The sequence below is a fragment of the Pongo pygmaeus genome, chromosome 3 (genome assembly GCF_028885625.2).
Source record: "Pongo pygmaeus isolate AG05252 chromosome 3, NHGRI_mPonPyg2-v2.0_pri, whole genome shotgun sequence".
Taxonomy (NCBI): domain Eukaryota; kingdom Metazoa; phylum Chordata; class Mammalia; order Primates; family Hominidae; genus Pongo; species Pongo pygmaeus.
The window spans coordinates 170,183,622-170,200,293 of NC_072376.2; the positions used below are offsets into that span (position 1 = coordinate 170,183,622).

The following is a 16,672-nucleotide window of genomic DNA, read 5'->3' on the forward strand; positions in this document are numbered from 1 at the left end:
TGGGTACACCATCCTTTACAATCCTCTATGTCTCCAGCTTTCTGGAAGCTCTCTAAACCCTGTGTTTGGGGTTTTTTATGGAGGCATCATAACACAGCCATGATTGATGAAATCTTCGGCCATTGGTGATCAACTCAACCTTCAACCTTTCTCCCCTCCCTGAAGGTTGGGGGGTGGGAGTAAGGCTGAAAGTCCCAACTCTCTAATCATGTTTTGGTCTTTCTGGTGACCAGCCCCCATCCTGAGGCTATTCTAGGGGCCATGAACTGCCAGTCATCTTATTAGCATACAGAAGACATTCATCACTCCAGAGTGTTTACAGGTTTTAGGAGCTCTGTTCTAGGAAATAAGAATGAAGATCAAATATATATATATCTTATTATAAATTACATTATCACAGTGTCTTATAAGACCCTTAAGTTTTCTTCACTCTTTTTTTTCTTTTTTTGCTTTGAATAATTTTAAATGACCTGTCTTTATGTTTGCTCATTCTTTCTTCTGCTTATTCTAATGTGCCACTGAATTTCTCTATTGAATTTTTTAGTTTATTATATTCTTCAGCTTCAAGGTTTCTGCCTGCTTCACTTTAAAATTTTCTCTCTTTGTTGAAATTCATACTTTGTGTATTGTTCTCCTGAGCATGTTGAACATTTTATTATTTATAAAGATATGACTGTTTATTTTAAATTTTCTGTCAAGTAATTCATATATTTCCATTCGGGTTGGTTTTTGGAGTTTTATTTTATTCCTTTGTTTGGATCATGTTTGCCTGTTTCTTTATTTTTCTTGAGTCTTTGTATTGTTATCTATGCAGTAGAAAAACCTCTACATCTCCCAGTCTCCACAGATTGATTGTGTGCTAGAGAAGACCTTCACCATTCAACCTGGCCAGTTTCTGTGGGTCTCTCAAACCTTCTTGGTAGTCTAAATCACTGTCTTTTTTTAAGTGGCTCCCAGGTGTCTAGAGTTTGTTAGGCCCTGCCTGTCTATCCTCCAAGAAAGGTGGGTAGAAGTAAATTCCTCTGGCAGCTCTTGGAGAAGTTGGAATGCCAGATCTATGATCCGTCTCTTTTTCTTCCCCAAGAAGAATCTGGGCACTGATGTTTTTTACGTGCTCACTCTGTTGAGCTTGGGTAGCATCTGTGATGAGTTCTGCACACTTGTTCAAAGCACCGCTTTGTTCTTTATAGCCTTCAGTGGTCTAGTGTATACTGGGCCCTATCAGTGCTCTGAGACAGATGAGAGAAAAGCCAGTCCCTTCGGTAGCACCAGAAAAAGTTGGGATGGTAGACATGTGGTTCAAGTGTTCTCAGGGAGAAGCTGGGAGCTAGGGTTTACTTCCCTTCCTTGCTGTGCACTGAGCTTTGGGGAGGAGCTGTGGCATGTCTTCATGCTAGTGCAAACTGTTACTTTTTTCTCTGTAGTCCTTAGGGGCCTAGTGTACTAGTGTATGCTGTGCTTTATCAGCTTTCCAAGACAGGAGAGATAGAAGACAGTCTCTCTGGTAGTATGTGCAAAAGCTGAGATACTAGGTGTATGGTCCAACTGCTTCACTCCAGAGGAAGAAGCTGTAAGCTGAGGACTCCGTCATGATTATGTTATGCTGTGCTGGGGTTTTAGGGGTGGGGATTAGGGCTGGAGGGTGTCTTATTTTCCTACGAGTTCAGTGTGGCTGATTTCATACTCAGTTGACTCTCAACTAGTTTTAGAATTTCTCACAAAGAAGATTGATCCATTTGTTGTTGAATTGTTATGTCCTTGAGGGGAGGAAGAGTCCAGAGCTTCCTTTTTCACTATCTTGCTGACATCACTCTTAGTGAAACAGACTTTTCAATAGAGTCATATGCAGTCCCTCATTCATTTCTTCACCTACTACTTACTATACTATCCACCCCAATCTAGCCTCTTTCTCAACTGAAAAACAGTTCTTTCTTTTGCTGAATCCCATGGAAAGCTTTCAGTCCTCATCTCAACCTCTCAGCAACTTTTGGCCCTGTTAGCCAACTCTTCCATGAAATATTCTTTTTTTTCCTTGAGTTCTGTTGGTACCACACACTGCTGGATTTACCCCTTCTTCCTGGGCTATTTATTCTTTGAATTATTGGCTTGTCTTTTCCTATCTGCTTATTAAATGTTGCAGTTCCTCACATTTCAATTCCATGTCTTTTTTTTTAACCATAAACTCTCTTTTCAAACAAGTGATTCTTCTGATCATTAAAATCATCTGAAGAGCTTTTTAAAAACCCGATGCCTGGGCCACATCCAAAACTAATTAAATCTAGATATGGGTGATGGGATGAGGTATCAGTAGTTTCTAGAATTCCTCAGCTGAATCCAATCTATTTCCAACCTTGAGAATCCATAAACAAATTTATCTAAACTTACAGCTTTAAATACCATTTTTTATATCAGAATAAGGATCATGTATGTTTGATTCTCAAGTGCATAACCTGTACATAGCAAGTGCATGGCACATAGGAAATTCTCTGAAACTGTTAAATGAATTAAGGAATGACTAAAGTGAGAGAGAAATTTAGCATATTGGTGGTTGCATAACTGGTAAATCTCCTTAAGGAAGGTTAGTATTTAGTTGATGTTGTAGGTTGAATTCTCTTAGAGACAGAGACATTGAGATGAAAATTTGCGTGAAAAAAGGGATTACTTTTGGGAACATGTCTTAAGAGGGAGTAAAGCAGGCTTAAACACAGGAACAGTGGGGTTGCAACTGAGTGATCAGTCCGTGACATTGGGAACTCTGAAGATGGGATGGCCCTTCAGGGTTGTCTTAATTAGTAGAAAGGGACCCAGCCACCTTCATATACCCCTATCAAAGTCTCTGGGTATGGGCTGCCTCTAGGACAAGACACCTTACTTCAGCCAAAGGCTATTCCAGAAGACACTCAGCTCTGAAGTGTAGGCAGCCAATATTCCCAGGAGCAAGCTCATTCCTGGAGGGGTGACCTTGATGGTGGGGCACTGCAGCATCCACCATAGGTAGAATCAGATTGTCAACTGAATGAGCTCTGAGACCTCACCTAATTTAACCTTTGGTTTAAAGGTGAGTATACTGAAGCTCACAGAGGGTAAGTGCTTGGCCCAATATCATGTGGGAAGCTTACAGTACATTTGGGGGTTAGAACACTAGTCTCGTGACTCTTACAGAAGTGTTTTTCAATTATACTCACATTTTACTCAAATTTACTGTGTGTGTATATGTGTGTGTGTGTAATTTTTCATATAGATATTTTCGTTGGGCCAGGAGGGAAATATTTTAAGTTTTTGCTGTATGTGGAAAGTTGAGAAAAGCTAAGTATCATTGCAGTTGGTTGGAGAGTTAGAAGTCGTAACTATGGATTTGTACTTGCTAGGCCAGGATGTAATTCTATTCCGTATAGTATGGAAAGTAATGGCACAGTAAACATTGTGTTTGGATTGAGGTTTAACTCTTTATGTCAAAGAGGTTTGGAGATCATTAGCAAACCCATTAGAATTAGTGCGAATGTATAATGTTTTACAGTTGAGCAACATACGATATAAATAGAAGATACTTCTATCATGGTTTTCATAGAATGAGTAATCTCACATGAGATATGAAGTTACCAACAGATAGCCTTCAATAGTCACCAAAAGTGACCAACAGATAGCCTTCAATGAGATTTGCAAATTGCTGGTATTAAAAATCCAGCATCTCTCCAAATAGATGCTTCTACTTTACGCAAAATATTTTTTCTTTGAGCCATGGATGATGTAATTGTATAATTGGAGCTAGAGAAGATTTGAAAATGTTTCCACAGGCTACAACAGTTCCTGAAACCCAGGTGAGGGGATAAATAACATGAATGTTGCGGAACACTCTTCTTAATTATGACTCTTGGCCCATAATAACATGACAGACTTTGCCACACACATACACATCTACTCATAAACACATTCTTTTCAAATAAGTTGAGACTAAACTAATCATGTAAAAGGTATCACTCACTGTCTGCATTCATAAAACTGTTCACAGTTTAATCTGTGAAAACAGAATGGAAAATAAATCCGGAAGCTGTCAAGAGAGGTGATAGTAAATTATAGGATAAGTAGGAAAATACAAAAATAAAAAATACTCCACAATAATTACACAGTTATGTGTATTCATGAATAACTACCAATTTAACTTATTAGCTGAATACATAAAGTATTTGTCTGTCTTTGTATGTCTATTTATCTATCTGATTATCTAAAAATTATTGCATACAGATGGAAATGTAATGCTGAACTTTTAATACATTTATATTTACAGACCAGTAGCAGTGTTTTTTTCATAAGCCCCAGCCTTAACACATGATCAAGGTTTCACTTCTATATGATTATTATATACATAGTTTGCTTCCAGTTAAGGCTGTGGATTTTGGAAGGAAAGAGCACAATTGACTCTCCTGACTCTTTCAGTGTCTTTCCTTGTCTCTCTCTCTCTCTCTTTTTTTTTTCCAAATAAACATTTTATTTTAGAATAGCTTTAGAGTTATAGAAAAATTTCCAAGGTAGTACAGAGAGTTCCCAAATACCCTGCACCTAATTTTCTCTATTTTTATTTTTCTTTAGTATGGTGCTTTTATTTATTTATTTATTTTTTACAATTAAAGAGCTAATATTAATAGAATATTAATAAGTAAAGTCCATTCTTTATTCAGACCTCTTTGGCCTTTACCTTAAGTCCTCTTCTATCACAGGATCCCTTTCAGGATACCATGTTACATAGTCGTCATGCCTTCTTGTGCTTCTCTTGGCCGTGACAGTCACTCAGACGTTACTTACTTTTGATGACTGTAAGAGTTTAGTAAAGTATCTGTCAAATATTTTGTGGATGTCCTCCAGATGGGATTTATCTGATGTGTTTCCCATGACTAGACTAGGTTATGTGGTTTTGAGAGGAAGACCACGGGTTAAAATGTGATTCTCATCACATCATATCAAGGGTCCATATTATCAACATGACTTATCACGGTTGAGGTTAACTTGATCACCTGCTGAGGAGAGTGCCTGTGGAGTTTCTCTGCCATAAAGTTACTCTTTCCGCACCCCCCTTTGCAGACTGAACTCTTTGGAAGGGAGTCATTATGCACAGCTCACACTAAGGAGTGGGGAGTTATTTTCCACCAATTAGAAAGCAGAAGATCTACACCAATTATTTGGAATTCTTCATGAGTGATTTGTCTATATTTCCCCATTTATTCAATTCTTATTTTTATCTGTATGGACTGTGGAATTTTTATTTTGTACTATAATACAATGCTACTTTATTTTGTTGCTCAAATAATTGCAGCTTTGGCCATTGGGAACCCTCTCAGTTTGTTCCAGTGTCCTTCCGTTGACATATTTCCATTATGGTGCTTTTTTTTTTTTTTCTGAAGATTTCTTTAATTTCTGTTACTGTAAGATACCTGCTCTTTAAAAAAAATTGTCTTCTCATTTCACTTTATATGAGGTTACCAGCTTTAAAATAATGACTAATAACATCACGGTTGCCACTATTTATAGTTATATTGTTTTCTTTGATATAATTCCTTTCTGAGTCCTTTTAGTGTAGTATTCAGAAAGGGAATCTTCCATCTAAAACCTCCACCAACAATAATACCTTGTGTTTTCTTGTATCTTGCTGTGTCTGAAAAGCAGAATTAACAGTAATCAAAACATCCCACAGAGTCAGAATTGCTTGCTGTAGAAGGGAAGATGATTGATCTGTTTCCATGAAGAATTTCTTAACTTGTGATCTACTCATCCAGGAACCCTCAGAAACACAAATTTTGACACATTAAATAAATGAACAAACCAACAAACCAAAATCAAGAACTCAAAGCCAAAACACTCCATTGTAAAATTTTGATAGAGATTGTATTGACTCCGTAGATAAATCTGGGGAAAATGAACATCTTTGCTATTGAGTCTTCCAAAACATGAATGGCATATTTCTCTAACTATTTAGCTCTACTTTAATATATTTTAATAAAGTTTGATAACTTTTATCCATAAAACAATCTCATATCTTATCATAAATTTTTTTTCTAGACTCTTTACATTATTATTATTTATTTAATGTGTCAAGCTGAATCTAAAGTGTAATTGGACTACTAAGGGCTAATAACAGCCAACTATTTCTGAAAAAAACAATAAAAGTAGGGGGATCATAGCCCCTTAGTTCCACTTTCATTCAAGGCAAGATTGTACTTTCCTGATTTCTTGTAATTTGGTATTACTATGTACTTTTGGTAAATTAATATAAACAGAAATCAGCAGGTGTTTTGTTTTGGACTTAACTGTTTGGTGTTCAATGAGAAAAGCATCTACGCAGGACTTACAGAAAAAGAGCAAAGCCCAAATATTAAGCAACTAAAACTCATGTTTCAAAGAGATCATACACCTCTGAGTGGAAATTGTAAAATTCCCTGTATGATTTGACATACTGTCTCTTTCTCCAAGGCAAATGGCAATGTTTCAGATAATGCCTGCTCCACAAGCTTGGATCCAGAGCGATAAGAAGGAATGACAGAGCTTCCAGTTTACTCACGATGGACGTGAAGCATGACTAAGAAATAAATTTCTGTTGTGTTAAGCCACTAATAAAAAAAAAAAAAAAAGAAAGAAACACAAATTTTGTATACCCTTTTTGGGGAAGTGTAGAGTTTTTATCAGATTTTCAGAGACATCTGTTATCTAACAAAGAGGCAAAGAATCACTGCCTTAGAGCATGAGAAATGATACAACCAACACATATTACATCCTCATTCTACCCTTGTGTCTGCAGCGTGGTATTTGTTTAGGTTCACACCCAGCTGAAAGCTGCGCAGCCCCACACTTACTACATTCAGGTCTGAGAAAGCCTCTGACAATTGTCATTGCATTTATTGCTCTATGGAGAAATAAAACAATTCCTTTAGACTCAGATTTCTGGTTTTAGCAAGAAGATTAAGACAATATACTCATCCACACCTGTTTTGAAATGAAACTGTGCACTGTGGTCACTGAAGGGTCATGTAAAAAAAAAAAAAAGAATGTTCTACAGTTAATAGAAAACTGAGCTTCCTCCTTTGGAAATAAATTTCTGGATTTTTCCTTTAGTGCTGGAAAATATTACATCATACAGCTATACAGTCTGACACATTCCTTGCATAACTTTACATATTAGTAATGACATTGGTTCAAGTTTAGGCAAGTGAACAAAAGACGACTGGTTGTAAAAGGCTTTTGATATAAAACTCTATTTTCTCTAGTCATTTGATCACTTTGCCCAAGTAGAATAAGTTATTTTCTTAAATTAATGTCATATTTCCAAGAAATAAATCCTGCTTTTTAATATATTGGAATTGTTGATAGATTTCTTAAAATAAAACGAAATAGCATAGTCAAATGCATAACACTTTGGATTGAGATTCAGAGTATGAAGACTTTAATAACAAAGCAGGCAGTAAGGTGTGACCTAATTTAAATCATTTAACTCTCCTTTTTCCTGTTTATTTTGTGTTAAGTAATACTAACTTACTTTCTAAATTATAAGGAGATATGTAGTAACATAGACAAAGGAAAATATGTTACATGCAAATTGTTTTAACTCTAAAAGAAAGTGACTATATCCATTTAATCTCTTAAATATATTTTAGTCTGTAGAGATAATTTTAATGTTATTTTAGTATTGATAAGCTAAAAAATATGATTTTTACTTTTTTTAGGTGGGAAAAACCCTGAGTTCATGCATGTGAATATAAACTACATGGAATTTTATTTAAATTTTAAAACATCTCTGTATTTCTAATACAAATAAATGTGAATTGTTGATTAAACATTCATGCCAAGTTACCTGCAGCTGAGACGTGAAAATATATATTGACACAAATAAGAATAGAAGAAAAGGGGCCATATGATGTTTGGTATATTCCCTGGGTTTTTTTTTTTTTTTTTTGGTTTGCTTGTTTTATTTTCAAAAGATTTTTGTCAAACAATGTTGAGTTTTTGTTGCTAACAAACAAAAATTTGTTTTTAACTGTGGAGAGTTGAAAAACATTTGGAGATGGTGGAAGAGTGAACTGATAGAAAGGGCCAATTTATATTTTCAGTACTAATGATTTTTAACAATGCTTAGTAAGATGAATAGAACTCAAGGTAAAACATATATGCCCTAAAGCAATATGTGTATGGATGGTAATAAGAAGATAGATAATATTTCACTTACACTATGGCAGGCTTACCATGGAGCAGGTTTCATTCTTGGCTCCACCACCTTAGAAAAATCTCTTAACCATGCTGTCTTAGTTTCTTCATATACCATGTGCTCTACAGGTCCATTTACTTACCTCTTACTCTTCTACCAATTTTTTTCTACCATTCTCTCCTTCAAAATAACAGCTTTCTGTGTGACTAATATCTCTTCTGTTTAATCACATGAACATGACTATCAAATGGAAGAATGTAATGGACATAATGGTGATTCTCCAATATTCATTCCACACCAGAATATTGATCTGAGCCAATCATGAATGTTTCTTCCTCCTTGCTAGTAGTTCAGCAATGGTCAATGCTGGAAAGATTCTGAGGGTGGGGGAAGTCATTACTCCTAAGAGAGCGCTGCAGGACAAAATGCTCTTCTTCCTCTGGAAATAACGAGTGGAACTGCTTACCCCTTACAGCACAGGCAACATGAGGCTGAAATATACCTAGAAGAGATGGCAGATTGGAAGTACTTGAACCAATGTGTATTTAATACCATAAAAACAGTAGGGAACTACAAATATATAGAAGCCATGAATCCCTCAATAATCATACTGTTTTCATTTTGTCTAGTTGGTAACATACCCATAGATAAGAAAAGAAAAGCTACAAAATCATTGCCAAACAATATATTTATTAGTTCATGTTTATTAGAGTAAGGTTGCATGGTGGATGCAAGATTTTACAAAGAAGATGAGGTTTAGAAGGACAGGTTTGATTTAGATTAGTACAATAAAGAATGGAAGTTACAATATTCCAGGAAGAGAGACTGATTCTGTGACAAAATTTGGTAGTGAGATAAAGGGCTAAAAATGAGTTTGACTGACACGGCCTACAGCTAGAAGCAGAAAAATCAGCTGGAAAGTTCTAAACTACAAAATTTAGTGTTAATTGTCTTCATGTTGTCTTTTCACTGTTTAGAAGGAATGTACTTGTAAAAGATTTTATGTGAAGAGACACAATAATAGCAGTCCTGAATTGATCCAATACAAGTGTATTTTGTAATCAATCAATTCTTTTTCTTCCTTTGAATGAGAAAACTTGTAGATAGGTATGAACACTAATTTTCATCCTAATATCCAATTTTCCCACATACCCTCATTCTCTTTAGAGTTTTCCATCTTTTGTTAAAGGATGACAACTGGCTGTAAGGAAGTTATAGTTTTACCTGCAATGAAATGGAAAATCTAATTACCAGCCCTCAAGTTTATGAAGCTGTGATATTGGAGCCAATAAAGCCACGAGAAGCAATTTTTAAAAATCCATATGATCTCTGCACTTTTGGGAGGTCTAATTGATTGATTTTCATTTTTTAAAACGCTTTGCACTCTGACTGAATTTCTATTTGAAAGGGTTGTCTGTATCAATTCATAGTATTATTAGATTATGTCATACTTTTTTTCTGTTATATCTCACCTACAATGATTGCCTCTTATCGGCAGATTGTATGAAAATAAACTCAGAAGTGCCAAATAGATAAAGAGTTTTGATTTCAATACAAAGCCAAGCCTGTTGCATCTAAGTTTCCTTCATATAAATTAATATAATTTATGAAACTGAGACTTTTTACCATATCAATACAGAAAAGGCTGTGCTAGGTGCTGCAAGTAGAGTTTTGCTCTTCCTTGTGATTGTCATGGATTTTGTGTGTGTGTGTAGGTAATGGGAAAAATTATTATGCATAAGACTTTATGAGGGGTAAAATAAACCAAACCCAAACAAAAACAACAAAACATTTTCCTTGGCTTCCAAGAAAGTGCCTTTCTAAAAAAGGGCTCTTAAGCAACCACCAATTTTGTCACTTATCGTTATTCAAAGTTGATTAAAATAGCAAAACAATACAGATTTTCCTCTTCTTAATAAAGAGTTCATGACAAATACATACAGAAAAGCAACAGGTAGTTATCTCTTACAGCTCTGTATAGTATAGAGTATTTTACTTGCTTCATTTATCTGATGATAGTGAAAAGTGTTTTACCAATTCCCTTCTGCCTCCCAGGCTGCCATATTTAACTGAGTGAGGAAAATGTTCACTGTTTTTCTTGGGGAATATCATTTTATGAACATCAGCATGATTGTCTTATGAATTCTTAGACCATCTCTCTGGTCAGATTGTTTTTGTGTTGGCAGGCTAATATTACACATTGTTAAAAAAATGTTCTTTGCCGTTTTTTTCTCATTTTGTGCACTCCCTTTGTACTTGCCTAGATTTCGATGGCAGGTTGCTTCAGAACAAGTAAACTGTCTGCTTAATTTTACTTTATAGAAAGTAACATGGAGTATTTAGAGCAATGTTTCATACGTTTAGTAAAGTTAATTGTTAAAATATATATATTTTTAATAACAATGTCTTTTGGGTTTTTAACAATGTTTACTATTCTCTATTTCTATTTGAAAAAGCCATACTATAGTTGTGGATTTGTCTCAAAAAGGCAGTCTTTCCTCCCAATGAGAATTACCCATTTCTGTTGTTTGCTATTTATAACTACTTATCAGGATTTTTCTCTCTCTTATAGTCAGCAGTCAGCAGAGGACCTTGCCCGAGTACCTGCCAACTCCACTAGCAATATCTTGAACAGGTTATTGGTCAGTTATGATCCCAGGATAAGACCAAACTTCAAAGGTTTGTCTCCCCCATATAAATGTTCATTTTTATTGTTTAAAAATTAATTTTATATGTATAGAGATTTGTGATATTTTATATGTATATGCTTTGTGATATTCAAAACAGTAAGATTTCAAAGTGATATATAACAAAAATGTCCTTAAGTTCAGAGCAATTCAATGCCTAAAATATTCAGATAAGTAAAATATGAATTCTAATTGTTTTATGGGTTACCTGTTTTTAAAAATTCAAAACAGGATATACTGTGAATTAATAGGCCAACGTCCGCAATGAGTTTTCTAAGTACTATTCTTAACCTTAGTGGTTTAAAATTTAGGCTCTGGAAATAGACCTGGCTTTCATTCACAGACACCAGAGTTATAATTTGCAGAATGATGATTTTCTCATTTAGGGAAAGAGAACAGTTCTGATGTATATTTAGAGTCTTTCTTACTTTTTGTTATTATTTCACATTAATAGAAAATTCTGTCTATTCTTTTGCTGAAAAAACAATTGGCCGTATGATTTTTTAAAACATGTTAGCTTTGTGAATAAAAGTGACTATGTATTCTACAACATAGATTATTTTTATTCCAATTAGATATACCATTTATCACACCTTTTAAAAACCAAAACTATGCTTACAATAAAATAAGCCATGAGCAGATTGTACAGTTGTATAGACCTTTTTTGTACTTTTGATGAATTAGAAAAAAGCTGTATGAAAAACATCTCCTCTGGAAAACTATAATCCTTGTTGCTGATTAAGGACAGGTATTAATGTAGATCAGATTAACATTATAAGGCTTGATTTTTTTTTTTGCCTTTAGAAAAAAAAAAAGGTCTGCAGCTGCTTCTAGTCAACTGAAGTTATACAACTATGTTGTAAAAATGGGTTTTTGTTCATTACCAGGACCTATTCAGTTACTTTCAACAACAGCCATGGTCTGGGTTGTCACATGTCTACCATATATTGATTCACCACCTGTTTTTCATCAGTTAGTGGTTATGTGGCTAAAAGGCTAAATTCACATTTTCCCTTTGTTAGCACAACCAGCAGCCACAATGAGATGGAAAAAAAAAAAGAAAGAAATTTGCAACTTTATACCTTAGTTCTCACTCCATGAACTTTCAAATTATTTTTCAAAAGGTCAGGCAAAAATCTTTATAATGACTCTGCTATGTGTCCAATTAGCTTTGCATTTTCATGAATTAAAAATTAAAATGTAATAATTATAAGTAAAATTTATTGAATACTGTTTTACCTATTAAAGTAAGAATTTGAACTGATTAGAAAAATGCAAAAAAATTAAACCCTGTTTTCAAAATGATTCTTTAAGAATAATTTGTAGTTCCTTAAAGTAAATGTATTAGGGCAATTTAAAAAAAGATTTAAAAGTAAATGTATTTTACAGAGTCTCTACAATTTACGACATTATTCTTCCTGAAAAAAAGAACATTATAAAATATAATCGAACTCATTTTTTATTTGTATTATGATTCCTATTTAGAAAAATACATTAATAGCAATTATGAACATGTTATACTGAGACCATAGAGTTTGCATTCCATATAGACTGGAAAAAATATAATAATTAAATGTGTAAACCAAAAAACTATGATGATTCTGACCAAGTTTTTTACAGCTAATAAATATATTCTTAATTTTTATTCATAGGCATTCCTGTTGATGTAGTAGTCAACATTTTTATTAACAGTTTTGGATCCATTCAAGAAACAACAATGGTAAGATTGTAATTAATTTAATATTTTGTCAAATATTTCAATAGAGGAGATAGTGAAAGTAACATTAAAACTGAACAATAAGGAGCAACTCAAAAAATCCATGCCCTTTCGTAGTATAAAATGTCCAAATTTCTAGATTTTGTTAATCAGTGATTTCAGTTACCCACATAATTTTGCAATTCAAATTTAGCTTTAATATTGCATTAAAACTTACAGACTTAAAAGAATTAATGTATTCCCCCTGAAAAACTGTGATTGGATACAACCTGGAGAAAGGACTTATGCCATGAAGACTCTTGGGCAACAGTTTTTGTTTTCTAATACGCTTACATGTTGGAACATTCAGAATGTTTTAAGCATTCAAGTTTTTTCTTCCAATTTCCTGAGGAGAATCCTTGTTTTATCTCTTATGTTCATTTTGTGATATGTAGAGCAGGGAATTGTAAGAAGCAAATAAGAAAATTGATTTTCATAAGATAGGGCAATGTGAACGCCTTGAAAAGATGGTGCAGCAAGATGAAAGGGCCAGGAAAGGCAGGTGAAGACTGGGAAGGAGTGACAAGCAGACTCGTGTCTTGAAAGGAATAGGAAAGAGGTTCGAGAGAGGTTTGGCTGTTGTCCATGATAAATTGGACTTTAGGGACAAAGTTTTCGATAAAGTAATATTAGTAGATTTCCTAAGCCTCTTGAAAGCCATTCAATAAAGTCTATTTGCTTATTAAGGTTTTAGAATATTAAATTTGTGCTATTTTTGACAAACCACATGGTGAAATAATACTTCAGGTGGAAGAAAGAAGACCTAAGGTTTATTTTCCTGTATTTTTGGGAGATACTTTTATTTTATTAAATATAAGATTTTGATTGCAAGCCTAGTAAGAATGGCAAGAGTACAGTCTAATTTTCCTGAGAATATCTCAGACTAGTGAAATAATTACTTAGAATATTTACTCCATTATTCCTAGTAGCAGCAGCGTAGTGCATTATAAAAGCAATTGTACATTGCATTTAATTAATGACACCTATTTTTATATTTTAATTGTGATGAGAGTGTTATTTATTTGTAGAAGTATATATTTAAGCTGGGTAATGGACAACGTGTAGATATTTTAGAGAGTTACTTAAAAGATTTGGGGATTATGTCCAAAATTCACTTCCAGTGACTTTTTACATCATTTAAGTAACATAGACATGCATTATAAATCACTAGGAGACCTTTCTGAAATAAAATATAAACTACTGTGTATGACTCAAGAGACAGTATAGCACTCATTAACTGAAAATGTGGTTAATCTATCTATATACTTCACTTTCCAAAAGTAAGAGATATCATTTTCTCAAGGTAAAACTTGGCAGGAATCTATTTGATCTCCCCACCCCGTTCTGTACCGTGGTTATCTAGCATGACACCACTACACTAATACGGAAACACAGCTATCAAGATATTGCGTCCTATAGGAAACATCCCCACTCTTTATCTTGCATGCCCCTGTGATCAGATCCAAGACAGTTTTAGGTCAGCTAATGCAAGGATCTTTTTTTCTTCTTTGCATATGTCATAGCTCAGTAGGTATCATTAATGTATCTATTTTGTAATAAATACTGAATTCCTTCCAACTATCAGGAAGGAATTCTAGTAGGTCTCATCAGTAGTTACTTGATTGTATTGAGTTGAAAATACCAGGGAGCATGTAATATTTAAATAATGTCTTACAGAGTTTTGATGATTATGATAAAATATTTCATCATTTCTAATATTATATCCTCTCACTCATCTGCACAGACCCATCCCAGTAGTTAGCCAAGAATAACTTATCCTTGGCACCAGATTCAATAAATTCTCACCATAGAGTCTTTACCCTTGCTTTTTATTCTTGATCTTCTTCTCTTCTAAACGGAAATTTTTATGGCTATTCTCACTCACTTTGTGCACTCTTTTCAATCTAGGTTTTTCATCTCTATTATTTGCCTGTTACTTTAATAGCTTCTATGCTGTAATTAAATTATTTTTGTGTGTATTCCTTTTATTCTGTAATGGACTATAAACTCATAAAATTAGCAATAATGTATTCTACTTATTCATTTTTCCATAAAATACAGAAGACATTAGGCACTCAATAGTGAACACATAAATAAATATTTTTATATTAGCCAACAGTGAATGAATAAATGAACAAATAAAATTGCTATTTGTTTAGTTAAGTAAAATGGTTGGTGGAACAAATTTAAACAGTAGACTAATGTTGAGCATTTAGATGGCTTAATAACAGACTGAATAATGTCGTTACTACAGAGTGTAATTTTGAAAACTTTGAAAACCTTTATCTAAAGGAGTCAAATTATTTATATTCATTATTTCTTTGATCATATGGCCTGAATGAAAACCAATCTGCCCTTCACTTTATATTGACTGACATGCCTAAATTTAAGATCAGAACTACACTCATTAAAGAGATGTAAATATTCCATTTTATCATAATTATTTTTTTTGCTTCCAGCAAGATTTATTTTATATACCCTTATAAAGTAGAATTGTACACATATATCATTTTACAGTCATATTTCATATATTTGCTCAGTCTTCTCAAGGCAAATGCTGTAATACCTTGTTGCTTAATAGTTAGGAAAGCATAAGTCATTATAGATATATAAATGACATTAAAATATCTTTCAAAAGAAAAAATTCATCTAGACAACACTTCATTTCTTCATAATCTGTTATAAACAATGGTCAGAAAATAATAGTGATAGCACAGAAGTGTAACCCAAAAGGGTATACATGTCTGGACAGGAGTTATTTATGGGAGGATACTTCTTCAAAACAAACAAAAATAATAAAAATAAACAAAAAAAGTTCCCCAAAACAAGAGTTTGAGAAAGCAGAGAGTATTAGATTTGTCTACATATAGGATGTACATTCATGGCAATATAATGGTGGGCTGTGTGTGAGTTGTGTCATCCAACAGGCTTGTGTTTGAGTCTGTTGTGTCCTTGCTGTGTTACTAAAGGGAGTGAATAAGTTACAAAATTAAAACAACTGTATTTTGACTGGCATAGCAACCACTATGCCAGTGATGATGACTTTTTGGTTGCCATACATTAACAAATTAATTTAAAATTTCACAATAGTATATTATCCTAAAAACCGAATTATTTCTAACTGTATTAGCAGTCCTACTGTGTATGTGTTGCTTTGCCTATTACTAGCCTCCTAGAAATCTCCCCTACAAGGATCTACAAAAATAAAGGAAGTCCTGGCCAGGCACGGTGGCTCATGTCTGTAATCCCAGCAACTTGGGAAGCTGAGGCAGGTGGATCACTTAAGGTCAGAAGTATAAGACCAGCCTGGCCAACATTGTGAACCCCATCTGTACTAAAAATACAAATAAATAAATAAATAAATAAATTAGCCGGGCATGGTGGTGCACACCAGTAATCTCAGCTACTTGGGAGGCTGAGGCTGGAGAATCACTTGAATCCAGGAGGTGGAGGTTGCAGTGAACTGAGATCATGCCAAAGGAAGTCTTAACATTTAAAAAGCTTCAGTACTGCCCTCTGCTTTCCTCTGAAGTTCAAACCGTTCTACTTCAGCAGATAGTGCTTATTAAAGAAAGCACAATGCAGAACACGGAGCCTGGGAGTAGATATAACATGAATAGCCAGGAGTCAGGTGTCAGAAAGATGGAGGGCAACTTTTAAAGGAAGAGGGGCAGCCCATTTCATCAGTGGATAATGTTGATTATCAAACAAAGAAGCAAGCAATGTTATTGGCATTAATGTTATTGTCAGGAAATTTTAACCAATTCTACTTGGAAAAAAATTGTTTTTGCTTTTTTTTCTCTAAATTTAAATGCTAAATGTTGCTGGCTAAACTAGAAGTCACCTCACATTATTCATAAACCATAATTGTGTAGTGGAGGAAAAATTACAGCCTAATTAATATTCTTTAAGCTCTTCCATATCTCTGTGGTTATATGCTGCTTCAGCCTGTTTTATGGCCTCATTGTGAAGCTTTATAGTTCCTATTTCTCATGTTGGTGTGCTCATTTGTATTTTGCTACCTTACATTTTTGTAAGGTA

The 16,672-nt window shown here is 34.1% G+C and overlaps 1 protein-coding gene across 1 annotated transcript in view; it reads left to right on the forward strand.

Annotated features, from left to right (window-relative positions):
* The window catches only part of GLRB (glycine receptor beta), a 101,186-nt gene that overhangs the window by 40,136 nt on the left and 44,378 nt on the right, over positions 1-16,672 (forward strand). Inside the window, exons 3-4 of the mRNA XM_054486240.2 lie at positions 10,761-10,867; positions 12,528-12,595. Coding sequence (XP_054342215.1) covers positions 10,761-10,867; positions 12,528-12,595 — 175 coding nt within the window. The remainder of the gene's footprint in view (positions 1-10,760; positions 10,868-12,527; positions 12,596-16,672) is intronic.